Genomic DNA, 17,787 nt, shown 5'->3' on the forward strand with positions numbered 1-17,787 from the left:
GCGATTTTTTTAAATTTTTCTCTGCAAAAAATATCTACAGACATGCATCTTTCTATCGCAGCTTTCTGTTTTTTTCTACCATAAATAAATTTGCTACGATTGCAATAGAAAGAAGTTCTGCTTTAAAAAAAAATCAGCGCTGTCATTTTCACTGTATGAAATCGAAATTCATTAGAATTTCAACAGATCGGCATTCAGCAGAAAGCCAAGACGATTCGCAAGCGTTTGCTTAACTATAAATGATAGAGAACTGACAGCTAGAATGGAAAGATGAGTGTGTTTAGATATTGTTTGCAGAAAAAAAAGTCAAAAATCTAGTAAAATAAACATGAGGCGAGCGTTAAGAAGCGCTTGATCTAGCTCGCCAAGGTCCCTTAACAGCATCTCGAGCGCGAGCACACTTTCTTAGATCGCGATAGTTGTTTTATTACGATTTCCTTCAATTTTTGAGATAATCGAAAAATTCAAAAAAAAAAACTTAGAATCTTTGGTTTTTTTTACGTTTACGACAAATTTCATTCAAACAAATTATCAACTCATTTACGAATAAAACGTAAAAATGTCCGTAAAATTGCGAATATTTGTCTCTAGATGGCCTTTATTGTAACAAATTTGAGCGAAAAAAAGGAAATGTCGTCTCTGAGACTTAGAAAACAGCAGGAGAAGCCTCTGAAAAGAAAATAATTCATTCTAATTGGTTAGATTTTTCTGGTTAAAATTTTCTCTAGAGGCCGAGCTCAAAAAGTGTGCTCGCGTCCGAGAATGGGTGATCGTAAGTGCTCGAGCTACGATTAAAAACCTTTAAATTTATTCGTCGAACTCCATCTTTTAGTTTCTGAAAAATATAATCAGAATGATACGTTTCACATCGGTCAAGGTTAGGGCGTATTGTATTTGCGTCATTGCCTCTATAGAATCCTGAAATCATAATTGAATTAATTCTCAACAACAATCATACCGATGCCTCTCAATCTCTCATCCAGAGTAAACTCGTTTCGTAAGTATCGCACTGGAAATTGATTTTGACAAATCTTTTTTTGCAAGTTTTCAATATAAATTTCAAGATCATTAATTTTTGCTTTAGCCTTATTGCAGTCTTCGCTAAGTACTGAGAAGGCATCCTTATTTCTTCTCTGAAATAAAAGGGAATCGTCCATATGATTTTCGAGTGTTTTTATTTTTGATTCCTGAGCCGCATGTTTCGATTCCAATAACCGCAACGATTTCTTACTTTCAGAAGAATATTTATCGAGGCTTCCTTCAATCTTTTCTTGATCATCAATAATTACTGCTGTTGAGGCTCTGATTTGACTGATAAACTCTTCATAACTTTCGTCCTTGTCTGTCATGCGTTTTTCAAAAGAAAACAGCTTTGATTCAGTTTTCTCATATTGTTTATCAAGTTTCGAGACTATGTCATCCAAGATTATTTGATTTTTAGATGATTTTTTCTTGATTTCTTTTTCAAGGGCAGTTGTTTTATCTTCCTCTTTTTTCAATTGTGAATCGAGTCTGGAAATTTCGCGCATGAATTCGCTATTCTTTTTGGACATTTTGTGAAAGCTCTCCATTATTTCGTCAATTTTATTTTTTGTTTGCAATGATTTTTCCGTCATAACATTCTTCAGGTTGTTTTTGAATTCATTGAATGATTGTTCTTCAAGAAAAGAACTCGCCTTATTTTGAAGACTTGTCAAATTATTTGTAAGAGTTTCAAGGTCTTGAATCGCTTTCTCTCGGTGCCATTCTTCTTTTAATTTTCTAACGACTTCTTCCATCTCATATTTTTTCGCGACAAATAAACTATTCTCCAAATCTTCTGCTTTGTTCTCCAGTGCATGTAGTCGCTCATTCTGCGTTCTGGTCATATTTTCATATCTTAGTTGAAGATGATCATATTTTTTTGTCAAGTCTCCTAGTTTGATTTCCAGTTCAGAATTTTCGGAAATGAGTTCAGAATTATGCTTAGTGAGATTTTCAATTCTCTTATTGAATGAGTCGCGGAAAACCTGCATTTTTTCTTCAATTATCTTTTCAAATCGTTTTGAATCAATCCTCTTTGAGTCTCGAGAAAATATATCTGGAATGGATTATAATTATGAAAGGACTCAAAGCTCCAACCTCTTTCATCGTCAGATTCGGATCCACTATATTGAGTGTAGTAGATATGGCTTTCGCTTTGTTGCTGGGAAAAATTCTCTGACATTTTGCAATTATTTGAAGCATTTCTCGAACACAAAAAGGCCCTATTTGCTCCGAGTAAGCAAAACCAAAGTCTTCATATTTACATTATGCGATCGTCGTAAAAAAGGAGGAAAGCCTGCTGATTCTTAACAAGGTTCTAAGAAGTTTTCCCTTGATAAACATTTATAAACAACCTCCGTCGTCACATTGATCAACGCCTTTTGTCAGATATTTCTCCGTTCTTTCCAGCTCATTTTTCGTGTATATAAATGAAAAAATGATTTCCCTTTTCTTCTTCCTATCTGCTGTAAGATGCAACGAAGTACCCATCGGCGGGGTCGGCCTAAAAGACACTACTGGGATGAGATGGGAGACCTCAGGATGCGTTCGAAACGCACTCTGGGCGATGAGAGAGAAAATGAAGTTTTTCGTGACGCCAAATTTTCCGATGAAATATCCGGATTCAGTCACTTGCACTTGGAAAATGAGAACCACCGGTGCGAAGAAAAGTAAGTTGTTGACCGTTGAAATTCTATTTTTGCTCAGTTCATACGCTCAAAACTAATTTTTCTCTAGTAAAAATCGACTGGCAAGTTTTCTGGATGGACGGCTGTAATGACGGAAATCAAGTCATCGTTCACGACCCAAAAGCTAACAAGCGTCTTGGTCCATATTGCGGCATGAAAAAGCCACCAAGTTATATTTCCAAAGGAAACCAGCTTGAAATTACTCTGAAAAAGGGCAAAACGCCGCATCCTCAAAACGGACGGGGAGTTCAATTTATGGTCGGATTTCTTGCCGTTGGTTCGAATGCAAAAACTGGAACAAGCAAAACTCCGAAGAAGGGAAATCGAAAAATTGGTGGCGGAAAAGGTGCTTTGTTGAAATCAGCTTCGCCAAAACGGCCACTTTTGCCACCACCTTCAAAAGATGGAAAAGTGAATGTTTCTCATCTTTCAGTTTCTAGAAACGGTCACGTGACGTACAAACGACCAGTTCTACCATCGAAGAAAGAACCGTCGGGAGATATCAGAACTGCGCCGAACTCCGGTCCGGGAAATCCAGCCGGCCCGGCTGGAAAGAACGGGTCGCCAGGAGGAATGGTCGATGGAGTCTGCACTGATCCGCCAGATATGGGCTGTAACAATAAGAACTGGAAGCCACATGAAGACACTCATTCAAGTTCTCCGATCGATCTCAAAAATGCACCAGACGGGTATGGAAAGATAAATATGACGGAGCTGGCAATGTGGATCAATGGCGAAATCGCAGAAAAACCAACTCCAGCAACGAGAAACACAAAAGCGCTAGCGCCGACTTTGGTTCCTACAACAACGATAATGAGTCCCGTCCGACCTGGGGTCGAAAATCTATGGCAATCAAAAAGGTCTCGTCCGAACGGGCTTGCCATCGTCTACGGCAGCGACTTCGATGCTGTGAATGGAACAGAAGAAGTTTATGAATATTATGACTACGAACAAAGCATGGACAACAAAGAAATGATTAGAACAGTTTTACCGTTCTTGGGTGGAATTTTTGTTCTTTTATTACTCTTGGCTGTTGGAGTCAAATTGTGTATTTTTGCTGATAAGACGAAACGACAATCACGTACTACTTCGCAACAGCGTTTCATCTCTCACTAATTTTAACTTTCCTACTGTACACTGTCTACTTCATCATTAAAAATGCAAGAGAACTGAGAAAATAACTTTTGCTATTCAAAGTTGTTAGCATGCTGCAGAAGAAAATTCTGACTAACCCGAAATCGGAAATTTCTTGCAGAGAAAAGCGTCGCAAATCCAATGAGAAAGGTCAAGTCACTGAGAAATAGTCAGATGAGCGAAATAAGAACAAGCTTATTCAAGTTTTCTCATGGCATTTTCAAGGGCAGAAATAATTATTTTGGCATATTATCATAATCTCAAAAACGCTTCTTTCGTCGACGGCGCCTGTCAATTCTCATCACGAAAAATTCACAGTAAAAAATGCGGTCGAGAAAAAAAGACGAAAAAACTGAAAAACCCAATCAAACAGCAACCGATGCCCATGAGCTGGTTAAATGTCTCGAGTGCCACTGGGTTGGGACTTTGAGAAAGACGATCGAGGGAACAGTCTTGTTTCCAGAGAAAGTCAAGACGCAGTTGAAGCATCGGGAAAATAATTTAGTACAGCAAATGCACAGAAAGACTGCGGCATTGAAGATTGGTATTGAAGTAGCCAAAAGCATGAAAAATGGGTCTGATAGAAATCCTGATGAAGATGTCGGACTGATTGGAAATGCAAGAAAGGGGATCAAAATGACTAGAGAAAGACTAATAAGCGTTGAAAGGGAGGAAAAGCGAAAGAAAAAATTAAAGTACACCGGCTTATTCTCCGACGAATATGTTGATGTCGGCGCTAGATCCTGGAAAAGACTTTCTCGTCAGTAAGTAAAATTTGAAAGTTGTGCTTGAAGCCATCATGCTTTTTTAGCGGCAATGCAACGATAACGCAGCTGAAAAACTACATGTTCTTTGGCATTCTGTTTTGGGGAATCATCGTAGGAATCAGTAACTGGGACTTAAAATAAAATTTTATTCATAATAAATTAAGCCAATTACTACTCGATGCTTGCTGCAAGAATCCAGCCCTCCTATTTGACTACTACTTGTCAAGCTGGTTTCAAAAGCTGCACTTTGACGAACGAAATGAACCTCTGTGCTCATCTGCTTCATCAATGCACGAAATCGAAGAATTTTACTCAACCTCTTGTGCCCCTTTCAGACAAAAAAATTAACGAAGATGGTCTTGTATTCTCTGAGGAAGAAAATGGGATCAATCGCCGACGATGCAAGAAGCAACAGTTCTATGACCAAATGGTTTGCCGGCATTTGTGTTCGAACACCATCGTTCTGAAATCAACGAGGAAAGTCGCCTTTAAAACCTGCGAGAAATTGTGCTTTGAGTTAACAAGATCTACCTCTGATGCTGGCCAAATTTGTCCTTTTGATAAATACTGTCAATCTGGCTGTCCCTGTAAGGACTACCAGTGCGAGAAGATTGAAAACGATCAGACAATGATTCCAGCTTGGGACTTGAGAAATCAAACAATCAAAGGAAAAGTCAGATTATTTTTATAAGTTTTCTTGAAGTAGCCATCATGGCTTACCCTCATGCCGCATAGAATAAACCAACTTTCTGTGTGAGGACAATGTTGCGTATTCGGTTTTTTAACATGTCTAGCTCAGGCAAGCATCGATAGTGGCGGTGTGGTACTTCAGAGAAAGCGCCCTCTTGCGCCATTTTCTGAAAAAAAAACGAAAATAGGAGCGCGCAGCGACAAAACGACCTCGAAATCAAGCACTCCTGGCCTTTACTCATCCCATTTTTGAGTCCGCTTTCGATTGTCTAACAGGTAGGAATTGTCCCCATGCCTACTCTCTCCTATCCCTCTCGCCTCTTACCACCAAAAACATCAACACACGAGAAACGAACTTCTGACGACCATACCGACCGTATCGCAAAGCCACTATTAATAATAGTCTATTATGCTTGCCTGCTGGCAAATTAGGGTCCTAACAGCCGCACTACCGAAAAATTGTTAGGGTTCTAACTCAAAATTAGTGCGAATTAGTGCGGCATCCCCGTCCTACCCGTCCTATTTTTTTTCTTTGATATTTTTTCGTCTATTAGGACTGAATCGCCGTCCTAACCGTACTAATTAGGAGGCTCTTTTTCATCATCCAATCGGCGCGCGCTTCCCACCAGGCGCGGAGGACAAATTGGTGGAAGATTGAAAAAAGAATGGAGCTGAATGGATGAGAAAAACGAATGACCCGCCATGATTCAAAATCGAATTCAATATATAATGAATGCTGATGAACTATTTTCTCTTTGTTATTTGCAGTAAAGGGTTCAAAATATATGCGAGACAAATTTCAGAGGCAGAAATGAAAAATAAGGACAGTTGCAACGCCTTTTACTTTTCAAGTAACATATTTTTTCTTTAAATAGCTATATTAAAACAGCCTTATCTCAAAAAATCTAAAAGCCGCAATCTCAATAATGGGTGTTTATATGTAACAGACACTTGGCTTTTATCCTCAATAAAAATTTTATGCATAGCTATTGGGAATATTTTTTAAAAATTTTTTTTCTAATGTCCGAACAGGACTAATATGGAAAATTTCACGTTTTTAAAAGGAATCTCCAAGAATTTTTTCTGGTTTATAGGTGCTAGAAACATGGTCAATGGCTTATATTGGAGCTTTCTAAGCGTTTTCTACTCATAACTGGAATAATAAATGATCTGGGTATCCTCTGAGATTTTCTAGCGCCTCGAAGTTGACTGAAACTACCAGATACGAGAATTCAAGAATTTGAACTTTTGTTCTAGGCGTGCTATGATTACGATCGATAGCTTTTCTTGAAGCTAAGTAATCACTGAATTCATCGACGTGATATTTTTGGAACCAGCTGGTCATTCTGGTGGTTCGTCGCGGTCCAAACCTTCGGATGGATTGAGATCCGGCAATATGTATATCAGAATGCATATTTTTTGATAAGAAGTCGTTCCAACAGATTTTCAAACAAAACCATTCCGTTGACCGACCGTTTCACAGCGGTTCCAAACGGTTCACGCTCCGAGTATTCACAAAATATTGAAATATGTATATCAAAATGCCTCTCTACTCAAGAGGCCTCTTTAAAACTCATTTTCGAACAGAACCACTTGGCTAACCGCCCGGTTCACAGTGGTTCAAAGCGGTTCACGGTCTGAATACTCACAAAATATTGAAATATGTATATCAAAATGCCTATCTACTCAAGAGGACTCTTTAAAACTTACTTTCGAACAGAACCACTTGGCTTACCGCCCGGTTCACAGCGGCTCAGAGCGGTTCACGGTCTGAATATTCACAGAATATTGAAAGATGAACATTAAAATGCTTTTCTACTCAAGAGGAGTCTTTTAAACTGATTTACGAACCAAAGCACTTGGCTAACCGCCCAGTTCAGAGCGGTTCAGAGTAGTTCACGCTCTAAGTATTCACAAAATGCTGAAATATAAATATCAAAATGTATCTATAAGTCTTTTTAACAGATATTCGAACCAAACTACTTGGCTAAATGACTGGTTCGTCGTGGTTCAAGACAGTTCATCTTCTATTTACAGTCCCATTCATAAAATTGAGTCTGCGACGGGGCGAAGCTGATCCGAAGGTGAGGCCAGTCTCGTTTATTCAATTGAGTCGGTGACGGGGCGAAACCGACCCGAAGGGGAAGCCAGTCTCGCTTATTCAATTGAGTTTGCGACGGGGCCAAGCCGACCCGAACGGGAGGCCAGTCTCGTTTATTCAATTGAATCTGTGACGGGGCGAAGCCGACCCGAAGGGAGGCCAGTCTCGTTTATTCAATTAAGTTTGCGACGGGGCAAAGTCGACCCGAAGGGAGGCCAGTCTCGTTTATTCAATTGAGTCAGTGACGAGGCGAAGCCGACCCGAAGGGGAGGCCAGTATCGTTTATTCAATTGAGTCAGTGACGGGGCGAAGCCGACCCGAAGGGAGGCCAGTCTCGTTTATTCAATTGAGTCTGTGACGGGGCGAATCCGACCGGAAGGGAGGCCAGTCTCGTTTATTCAATTCAGTTTGCGACGGGGCGAAGCCGACCAGAAGGGGACGCCAGTCTCGTTCATTCAATTCAGTTTGCGACGGGGCGAAGCCGACCCGAAGGGGAGGCCAGTCTCGTTCATTCAATTCAGTTTGCGACGGGGCGAAGCCGACCAGAAGGGGACGCCAGTCTCGTTCATTCAATTCAGTTTGCGACAAGGCGAAGCCGACCCGAAGGGGAGGCCAGTCTCGTTTATTCAATTGAGTCTGCGACGTGGCGAAGCCGATCCGAAGGGAGGCCAGTCTCGTTTATTCGCAGACTAAATTGAATAAACTGGACTGGCCATTCGGATCGACCTGGCCCCGTCCCAGACTGTATTGAATAAATGGAACCGGCCTCCCCTTCTGGTCGGCTTTGCCCCGTCGCAAACTTAATTGAATAAACGAGACTGGCCTCCCTTCGGGTCGGCTTTGCCTCGTCACAGACTCAATTGAATAAACGAGACTAGCCTCCCCTTCGGGTCGGCTTCGCCCCGTCACTGACTCAATTGAATAAACGATACTGGCCTCCCTTCGGGTCGGCTTCGCTCGTCACTGACTCAATTGAATAAACGATACTGGTCTCCCCTTCGGGTCGTCTTCGCCTCGTCACTGACTCAATTGAATAAACGAGACTGGCCTCCCCTTCGGGTCGGCTTCGCCCCGTCGCAAACTGAATTGAATGAACGAGACTGGCGTCCCCTTCTGGTCGGCTTCGCCCCGTCGCAAACTGAATTGAATAAACGAGACTGGCCTCCCCTTCCGGTCGGATTCGCCCCGTCACAGACTCAATTGAATAAACGAGACTGGCCTCCCCTTCGGGTCGGCTTCGCCCCGTCACTGACTCAATTGAATAAAGGATACTGGCATCCCCTTCGGGTCGGCTTCGCCTCGTCACTGACTCAATTGAATAAACGAGACTGGCCTCCCTTCGGGTCGACTTTGCCCCGTCGCAAACTTAATTGAATAAACGAGACTGGCCTCCCCTTCGGGTCGGCTTCGCCCCGTCACAGATTCAATTGAATAAACGAGACTGGCCTCCCGTTCGGGTCGGCTTGGCCCCGTCGCAGACTCAATTTTATGAATGAGACTGTAAATAGAAGATGAACTGTCTTGAACCACGACGAACCAGTCATTTAGCCAAGTAGTTTGGTTCGAATATCTGTTAAAAAGACTTATAGATACATTTTGATATTTATATTTCAGCATTTTGTGAATACTTAGAGCGTGAACTACTCTGAACCGCTCTGAACCGGGCGGTTAGCCAAGTGCTTTGGTTCGTAAATCAGTTTAAAAGACTCCTTTTGAGTAGAAAAGCATTTTAATGTACATCTTTCAATATTCTGTGAATATTCAGACCGTGAACCGCTCTGAACCGCTGTGAACCGGGCGGTAAGCCAAGTGGTTCTGTTCGAAAGTAAGTTTAAAAGAGTCCTCTTGAGTCGATAGGCATTTTGATATACATATTTCAATATTTTGTGAGTATTCAGACCGTGAACCGCTTTGAACCACTGTGAACCGGGCGGTTAGCCAAGTGGTTCTGTTCGAAAATCAGTTTGAAAAATTCCTTTTTAGTAGAGAAGCATTTTTATATACATATTTCAATATTTTGTGAATACTCGGAGCGTGAACCGTTTTGAACCGCTGTGAACCGGTCGGTCAACGAAGTGGTTTTGTTTGAAAATCTGTTGGAACGACTTCTTATCAAAAAATATGCATTTTGATATATATATTGCCGGATCTCAATCCATCCAAAGGTTTGAACCGCGACGAACCACCAGAATGACCAGCTGGTTCCAAAAATATCACGTCGATGAATTCAGTGATTACTGAGCTTCAAGAAAAGCTATCGATCGTAATCATAGCACGCCTAGAACAAAAGTTCAAATTCTTGAATCCCGTATAATTATCACGTTTTTTTTGAAACTTTAAAAATTATTTAAAAAATATTCCCAACTCTCACGGCATCGAGACATATATCATTCGAATCGCCAGCTTCTGCGTTTTCGATACATATATATTTCCCTTTTGCGGCTTTCAAAAAATTTTTTTGTGTCCGACCCTATTCTAAAAGACCTAATTGAGCTTGATTTTATTCAGCAAACATCTGAAAAGAAAATGCATATCACGAGTAATCCATTTTTCGCATTTCATGATGATGTCTTTCCAGCTTTTGCGAAAAACATCGCATCTCAGAGATTATTTCCTCCGTCAGGAAACGCTCCCAAAACTATAAAACATAAGTTCCAAGGGAAAAAATGCACTCACAGTTGAGAGCTCATTTGATTCAGCAAGTGGCCTTTCCCCTCCTTATCCGCGCGTGCTTATTCCCGACTTTGCTTTTGCTACCTTCAAAACTGATGTCGAGCGCTTTTCTTTCACATCTTTCAACGAATTTGACCACATTTCTTCCTTTAAACTCGATTATAACGAAACGAGAAAACTCAATCTTGATCTGAAGACAACAAATCAAGGAACTGCGACGAGAATTCTTGACTTTCAATTTTTCAATGGAAAGTCGCTTTTTCAAATGAGACTGTTTCAAAATGGCTCGCTCGGAACAATATCTGATTATTTTCAAGATGAAATAATTCTCGACAATCTTACGCTATCTCACTGGATTTCGATTGAAATCAACTTTATTGCTCAAAACGACTCTACTATCATATTTGAAGTCAATAACAACAGTACAACACTTGCATCAAGGACGATGATCGACTTTCAAAAAATCATCGATAATCGTGTCCGTCTCTTCAAATTCGACGAAGTTGTTGAGCTCAAAAATGTGTTCTTCTTTCAAAATCAGCCGAAACAGATCAGTGTTATTTTCAACGATGATATGTTTGAAATCGAGTATGCTCTGTTTGGCGATGGCTCGAGAAAGGAAATAAAAATATCTCCACCGACAGAAATCGGCCGTACTCTTGCAGAATATACGGATTTCAGCACCTTTGGGATGGTAAATGATCAGTTTTATGTTTTTGGAGGGAATAAGGATGCAAGAAAGGTTGTCAAAATGGATAAACTTGATGTCTAACTCCGTTTTTAAAGATAGCGCGACTTGAAAAATGTGGACTTGTGGAGGTTCAAGCAAGGTTTCAGTCGAAATTCCTTGCGTCTTCCTCTAGTTTGACAATCAATGGCGGTAAAACAGGTAAATTTTAGAGAAAATGTGAGCATCGATGACAAATAATGGTTTATAATTAAAGGGTCAATGCATTTGCTGGAAACACACTCCCACTGAGACTCTAGCTCCTGGGAATAAAAGACAACAATTCTAGTATTTAGCTGCTGCTTCTACTTTATTCGAGAGACAACTGACCAGCCGAGACTGGCACTGCGCGCGCAACGTCCCACTGATCAGTATCAAAGTTCAACGGGTTCGCCCGGAATGCGCTAACCCTTTACCTCCCCTTGATACAGAACAGTGCGACAATAAGTAAGATACAGGTAGAATGTCCCTTTCGGGCTCGAAGGAACATCGGTAGAGTTGGGACAGTCGGCGGCAGATTTTTTGAAGAGATTTTTGTACGGTGGTGAAGCAGCAAACTTTTTGATCCTAAGCAGTAGACAACTTCCCAATCCCCAAAAAGCATCAGAAACCCAATTGCCAACACTAGCCTTCGTACTTTTTCTTCGTAGAATCCAGCGAGAGGCGGGATGGACGGAGAATATTTCGCTTGGGGTGAGGAGAAGACGGGTTGGAAGTAGATCTTTGGGGTTGTGACGAAGCCAGGATCGGGAGCGAAGATGGGATCAGAGATGTTGACTCCGTCGCCGAGCCAGATTTTGGAGCTTCGAATAGAGGCTTTGGCGGAGCGATCGGAGGGAGAGAAGATGGGATCTTTTCGGGCGGCTTGGGCTTGCGTGACCGAGATTGTGACTCGATACCCTTACCTCCCCTAGTCACATGATCGTTCTGCTTTATTTTCGACTTGAAGTTTTTGATCAAGTGTGGCCATTCGGTCAAGTCCAGATTTTGATCGTAGTTATCAAGGGAAGAAACTCTTTTCTCGATCGCGACGACATGGGAACGATGAATAAGGTCAACGGGGCGGTTTGAGTTTTCGACGAGGCAGACCTGCTGGTTGGTAGATTTGAGGGTGGAGGGGCCATTCCATTTTGCGTTGGAGTTTTTGGCGTCTCCGGCGAGTGAGCGTAGCTTGACAACTTGGGGTTTCAGTTTCGAAGCTTCGGTGAACTCGAACTTTATGTTTCCAAGTAAATTGCTTACTGAGTAGGAGGAGATATTGCTGTTGCGCAAAAAATCTCGTCCTAAGAGTGCTGGGCGGCATCGGCCATCCATCACAGTTGCGGCGAGCTCGAACTGAGGGCCTTTGTCGAATCTAACCTTGCAGTAGAGGGTTCCCCTTGGAGTTTCAGCTACTCCGCTAATACCGGCTACATCGTGGTTTGGAGCGCTCAAATTGCGTAGCACGTTTTGGGGAATCACATGCGAAGGCAGAATCGTTAAATATGCGCCAGCATCGAATTCGATGTTGCAGTCGAACGAATCTTGTCCTGACTGAAATGTGGCGCGTAGAAAGTATCCAGGGCGAGATTCGACCTTTTCGGTCAGGTGCACTGGAATTGCAGAGAAGAGGGCATGGACATCGGCGAAATTATCGGGTTCCACATTGTAGTGGCTTTTACGCTGCATTTGGTCGGGCTTTTCGGACTTCTCGTCCTTTTTCTGCGCAGAATTCGGGTCCCGATTGTGCCAAGAGCGTTTACCCTCGCCATGTTTTCCATAACCTTGCTTTTGTTTGTTGTTGGATCCGGGTTGAGTTTTGTTGACGTTGATGACATCTGAAGAAACGCGGTTTCGGCGACTGGTCTCGGCTTTGAGTGCGAGGTCATTAAGCGTGAAGGTTTTGTCGATGGAGGTCAGAAGGGCATTGTAAGTGTCGGGCTCCTGGTCTCGGAGGGCTCTGACAGCGAACATTGTTGCCCATGCTTCGTGGATATCTTCTACATTTGGCTCAGCATCGTTGTTAGCGGCTTTGAAGGTTTCGAGAAACGCGGCTTTTGCCTCAGCAAGTTTTGTAGCTAGCTCGGATGTAAAATGAGTCACGGGGCGCGATCGGTCAAAAACGATGTCGCTGACATCGAGCATCAGTAGAAAATGCGAGATTTTTGGGCCATAGTGCTTTTTTAGAAGCCCGATGGCGGCGTCGACGTCGTCACAGGCGCGGAGATCGTTACCGATAAATCGGGCGACGTTCGGAGCTAGTTTGCTGGTAAGAGCGTTGAGGAATATTTTTTCGTCGCCGTCGCGGCGTAGATGACTGTCTTTGAATACCCTCATCGCTGTTATGAAATCCACGAACTGGCCGGGGCTATTCCCTTTGAAGGGCTGGATTGACGCGAAGCTTTTGTAGAACAAGTTGCATATGTGCTGCTCGCGCTGGTCGTATTCCCTGTTGGAATTTTCGGCCGGTGGATTGGCGTATTTGCGTTTTCGGACCAGGTCCTTGTAGTGCAAGAATAGCTCGCGTTCTTTTTGGAGCTGTTCTTCCTTCATTGTGAGTAGTGCTTTATCAGTCGGAGCCGATTTGAGCTTCTTGTCGAGATCAGCGATGAAGTCGGCGATTTGTTCCAGGGCCCCGTCGCATCTTTCGACGGTTTCGGGGAGATTTGGCATCTCCGAGATCTACTAGAACGGGCGAATCACTGATTTCGAGGATTTCTACCTTGACCGACCCGTTTCTCAAAGACAAGAATTGTCTAGGAGAAATTTACGGGGTTTGAAGAGCAAATGGAGATTCAATAGCGGTCGTAGCAGTTGATTGATGTCGAAACTTGGCGGGAGATGTGCGATTTGGAAGAGCTGCCGGGCTAAGAGGAGCCGATTTACTGCTTTCGAGCGAAATTACCTCGACCGGTCCGACTAACTGAGACTTTTGGGGGTCAAAGTTAGATAACGGACTTGGAGAGCGCGAAATGTCGTTGAAAATAGGCGTCAGCGGCGGCGCGAGATCGAAATCGCAGCGGTTGCTCAAGTTGACGTGGCAAAACGGTTGGCGCGGCGGTACTTTTCCACACGCGGCGAATACCGAAAGTAAGTACACGAGTGCTGATCCAGGTTCGTAACGGCCTTGGGCGGAGAAAAACGCTGGACAGGGTAGAAGACGATCAAAAGTTGGGTAGGGTGGGTGGTATTTGTCGAATCGTAGGGTACTCAGCTGATTTTGGAGAATTTGGAGCGATGAGATGGATGTGTCGAGCGGTAGACAAGGTGGAGGGTTGAAGGTGTAAGTTCTGGGGCCGCGGGAGTTCTCTATGTCGAATGAAGCGTAGTCTCTGACACCACTAAAGGGTCAATGCATTTGCTGGAAACACACTCCCACTGAGACTCTAGCTCCTGGGAATAAAAGACAACAAAAAAGACTAGTATTTAGCTGCTGCTTCTACTTTATTCGAGAGACAACTGACCAGCCGAGACTGGCACTGCGCGCGCAACGTCCCACTGATCAGTATCAAAGTTCAACGGGTTCGCCCGGAATGCGCTAACCCTTTATAATGTATTTAGCGATGGTTTGTTTTGCTTGGGACTCGAAAAACAGTGCTGAAAAGAATAGAGCGTGTGAGCTGTTTGATGGATTTAATGTTTCGAGTTTTATAAGCACCAATGAAGGGCACTATCAAGGACGCCTGGGTATGCACAATGGAAGACCGACCGCGATTGCTGGTAAAACCTATCCCTACTTGAACGAAGGTTACTCGGAAACTTTGACCGAAGAAGGCTGGGTCGAAATCGAAAGACACCCCAGGTATTTTTCTGAAAGTGAATTGACGATGTTAATTATGATGATCCTCAAGATCGATGTCGTTGTTTTCCGTCGTCGGATTTCCTGCTGGAGCACTCGCAACGTTGGGCGGATGGAACGGTGGAGATGGAAAACAGATGAATGAAATTTGGTTGCTCGAAGAGAACTGGAATCTTATAGGAACACTTCTTCAGGTTATCAATTTTTTATTAAAGTGATAGCTATTAGCTTATTTTTAATTAAATTTATTCAGCCGATGTACGGTGGATCGTCAATTTTGATTGAGGAATCGAGTGTTTACCTCTTTCCGGGTAACAACCGCGATGATGCCAGAGCTATTCAGAGAATAACAATAGGCAAGGATGAAAAACATAAAATAGCTGGTTATTTGGTACACCTTGACTTTTATAAAACCACCACAGAAGTAATTTTGTGAATTTTTTTGAAAGATGGAAATGATGTCACGAAAATCGAAGTTGTTGGATACCACTCAAAGTACACTCGTTCTCCGATTATTTTTGTATCACCACTCAATCTGTGCTCCGTTTAAAAGATGTTGTAAAATTAAATTTTAACAAAATAAAACACTCACAATTGAACAAGACTAAGTCGTTACAAGCACTGAATAACAATAATCAATCTCGATAAGAAGACAATTTATGTGTGGTTTTATGACGGAAGAAAAATTATGGTCTCGAACTTTTGTAGAAAAAAGCAAGTTTGTTCTGGCGCCAAAGCGTGAAAAAAGATGAACTTTCCCGCGCGCTGCGATTGGCCAAAACCTGGCGCTTTCCAATTTTATGCTTCGAGAATTGAGAGAAAAGAGGATGACCTGAATTGCTGATTCTAATCAATTTAGAGAATACTTGAAAACTGCTGCTCATTTCGCGTGAACATAGAAATTAAGAAACCAATTTTACTTTCTAGAGAAATCGTCGGCAGATGACTTTTCGAGATCAGTTGAGATCGTACGGTCGGTACCATGCCATCGCCTTTTTCGGTACATTCATCACTTATGCCTTCTTCCACGCTTCTCGAAAAACCCTCAGTAATTCGAAGGATTCTATCTCCCTTTTCTGGACCAACCCCGAATTCAATTCTACCTGGCCAGCTCCGTAAGTCCTTCATCTACTTTTTCTGTCCTTACAAAAGAGAAATTTAGAAATGACATGAAGAATTGGGCGAAAAATGCGATGTTCGAGAGCTACGAAGATGCTTCTGTTTATTTGGGCGTTTTAGACACGACTTTTATGGCATGCTATTCGATCGGGCTGTTTATTTCCGGATGGATTGGTGAACGAGTCGAGGTAAATAACTGATTTCCTTCTTCAACGTAATGAAAATTTCTAGCTGCGAAAATTTCTCGCTTTTGGAACGCTCCTAAATGCCTTGACTCTCTTCACATTCGGCTGCATTCTTCCCTGGACAAACTGCACTTCGAAATTCCTCTGGGCTCTCGTCTGGGGCCTTAATGGCTTCTCCCAATCAACAGGCTGGCCGACGGTTGTTTCTATCATGGGAAATTGGTTTGGCATGGAAGGAAGAGGTCTGATTCTTGGAGTTTGGTCCGCCTGCCAGAGCGTCGGAAACATCATGGGAGCGATGATGGTGAATGACTTTCTCGAGTATGGTTTTGATATGAGCTTTTTGTTCGTTTCCTGCTGCTTGCTTTGCCTCTCAGGTAAAGAGTAGGATTGACGCTTTCTTGTTAATTTATGATAAAAGGGATCATCTTCGTTTCCATGGTCGACCATCCCAAAATGGTTGGCCTCCCTTCTGTAGACGGAGACGAAGAACAAGACGACCAGGTTGCGATTATGGACGATCAGGACAATCCGCTAGACGATACACTTGAAGATCCACCATCCGTCAAAATTACGACTCATGGCCAAGCCGTTACTTTTTTCGACGCAATCAAGGTTTTCTTCTTTCTGCCGATTTCTATTGAGCATTTTTTTTCTAGCTTCCTGGAGTGGCCGAGTATAGCATCAGTTATTTCGCCCTGAAACTAGTCAACTACAGTTTCTTCTTTTGGCTGCCGTACTACATTCACAATGTCTTTCACTGGCCCGATAGTGAGTCGAATTCGGTTTCAATTTGGTTCGACGTTGGTGGAATCATTGGAGGCGTCGTTGGTGGAGTAGGCAGCGATCTTTGGGGACTCAGGAACAGTTTGAAAATCCTTTTTCTTTCGTATCGTTTCCGGGTGTTGAAAAACTGAAAAAAGATCACCTGTTGTCTTTGGAATGGCTCTTTCTGCGGTTCCAAGTCTCGTTGGGCTCAATAACTCGCCTCCAACAAAAGCTGCTGCAAGTTCTCTCATGGCGCTCGTCGGCTTTTTCGTCGGTGGAGCTTCCAACATTATCGGTGCTGCTTGCGCCGCAGGTACTCTAGAATAAATCAACGTTTCTTCAACCTGTTTTTCTAGACCTCGGAAAAGCCGCGATTGAAAATGGCATGCCCTCAGCAGTCGCCATTGTCACAGGAATCATCGACGGAACTGGCTCTGTCGGAGCAGCAGTTGGGCAAATCGCCATTCCAGAGATTGAAAACAACTTTGGGTGGAGTAAGGTTTTCTACATGTTCATGGCGGCTGGGCTGATCTCTGCAGTGGCTCTGATTCCCGTTGTTTACCGAGAAATCAAGCGAAGCAGGAGGAGTTCAAGTTCGAACGAGGAAGAGTCGAGAGTGGAGCATTTAGAAGATTCCGGGAGGTTTCAAAATAAAACGACTAGTATTCCGCTTTTCGAAATCGGCTAGTTAGTAATTAGCGAGCCTTATTTAGTAGTAATCCTATTCCTACCTAGTATAAGTTCAAGCATTGACGATGCTGCATTGTACAATTATAAATCTGTAAATCTGCCAATTCTTTAGCTCAAAGTTGCAATATAGTCAATTTTACCTATCAACCAGGTTGATTCAACCTAATTTTACCTATTTCTAAATCCGTTTTTATGTGAAAAATTTTGAAATCTTGAAAAAGACCTCAACGAATAATTCCACATTTCTGCACTTCTGCGATCGATGATCAGCTGTTTCATTTTTTTTTCAATTCAAGTCTGTTGCATTCATCTTTACTTCTATTTACTTAATTCTTGTACCAGCTACTGTAGTACCTACTACTGATAGTGTATCAGCCGAGGTTCTTTTTCAACATTCAATTTTTCGCCCAGATCTTACCTTTTTTACCATTTTTCATCATTTTT

At 42.6% G+C, this 17,787-nt stretch overlaps 2 protein-coding genes across 2 annotated transcripts; both read left to right on the plus strand.

Moving 5' to 3' along the window:
• The first annotated feature begins 2,461 nt into the window (after nucleotides 1-2,461).
• LOC145701136 (uncharacterized) lies at nucleotides 2,462-3,827 on the plus strand. The gene is made up of 2 exons (XM_081778364.1): nucleotides 2,462-2,693; nucleotides 2,761-3,827. The coding sequence occupies exons 1-2, from the start codon at nucleotides 2,462-2,464 to the stop codon at nucleotides 3,825-3,827; spliced, it is 1,299 nt and encodes a 432-aa protein (XP_081634490.1).
• A 1,707-nt stretch (nucleotides 3,828-5,534) lies between these two features.
• LOC145705554 (sugar phosphate exchanger 3-like) lies at nucleotides 5,535-17,768 on the plus strand. Its single transcript, XM_081783041.1, has 8 exons — nucleotides 5,535-5,578; nucleotides 15,509-15,696; nucleotides 15,744-15,888; nucleotides 15,932-16,262; nucleotides 16,307-16,500; nucleotides 16,545-16,745; nucleotides 16,807-16,966; nucleotides 17,010-17,768. Exons 2-8 carry the CDS (start codon nucleotides 15,524-15,526, stop codon nucleotides 17,339-17,341), a joined length of 1,536 nt encoding a protein of 511 aa, XP_081639167.1. The 5' UTR covers nucleotides 5,535-5,578; nucleotides 15,509-15,523; the 3' UTR covers nucleotides 17,342-17,768.
• Nucleotides 17,769-17,787: the final 19 nt, after the last annotated feature.

The sequence above is a fragment of the Oikopleura dioica genome, chromosome PAR, assembly GCF_907165135.1.
Source record: "Oikopleura dioica chromosome PAR, OKI2018_I68_1.0, whole genome shotgun sequence".
Taxonomy (NCBI): Eukaryota; Metazoa; Chordata; class Appendicularia; order Copelata; family Oikopleuridae; genus Oikopleura; species Oikopleura dioica.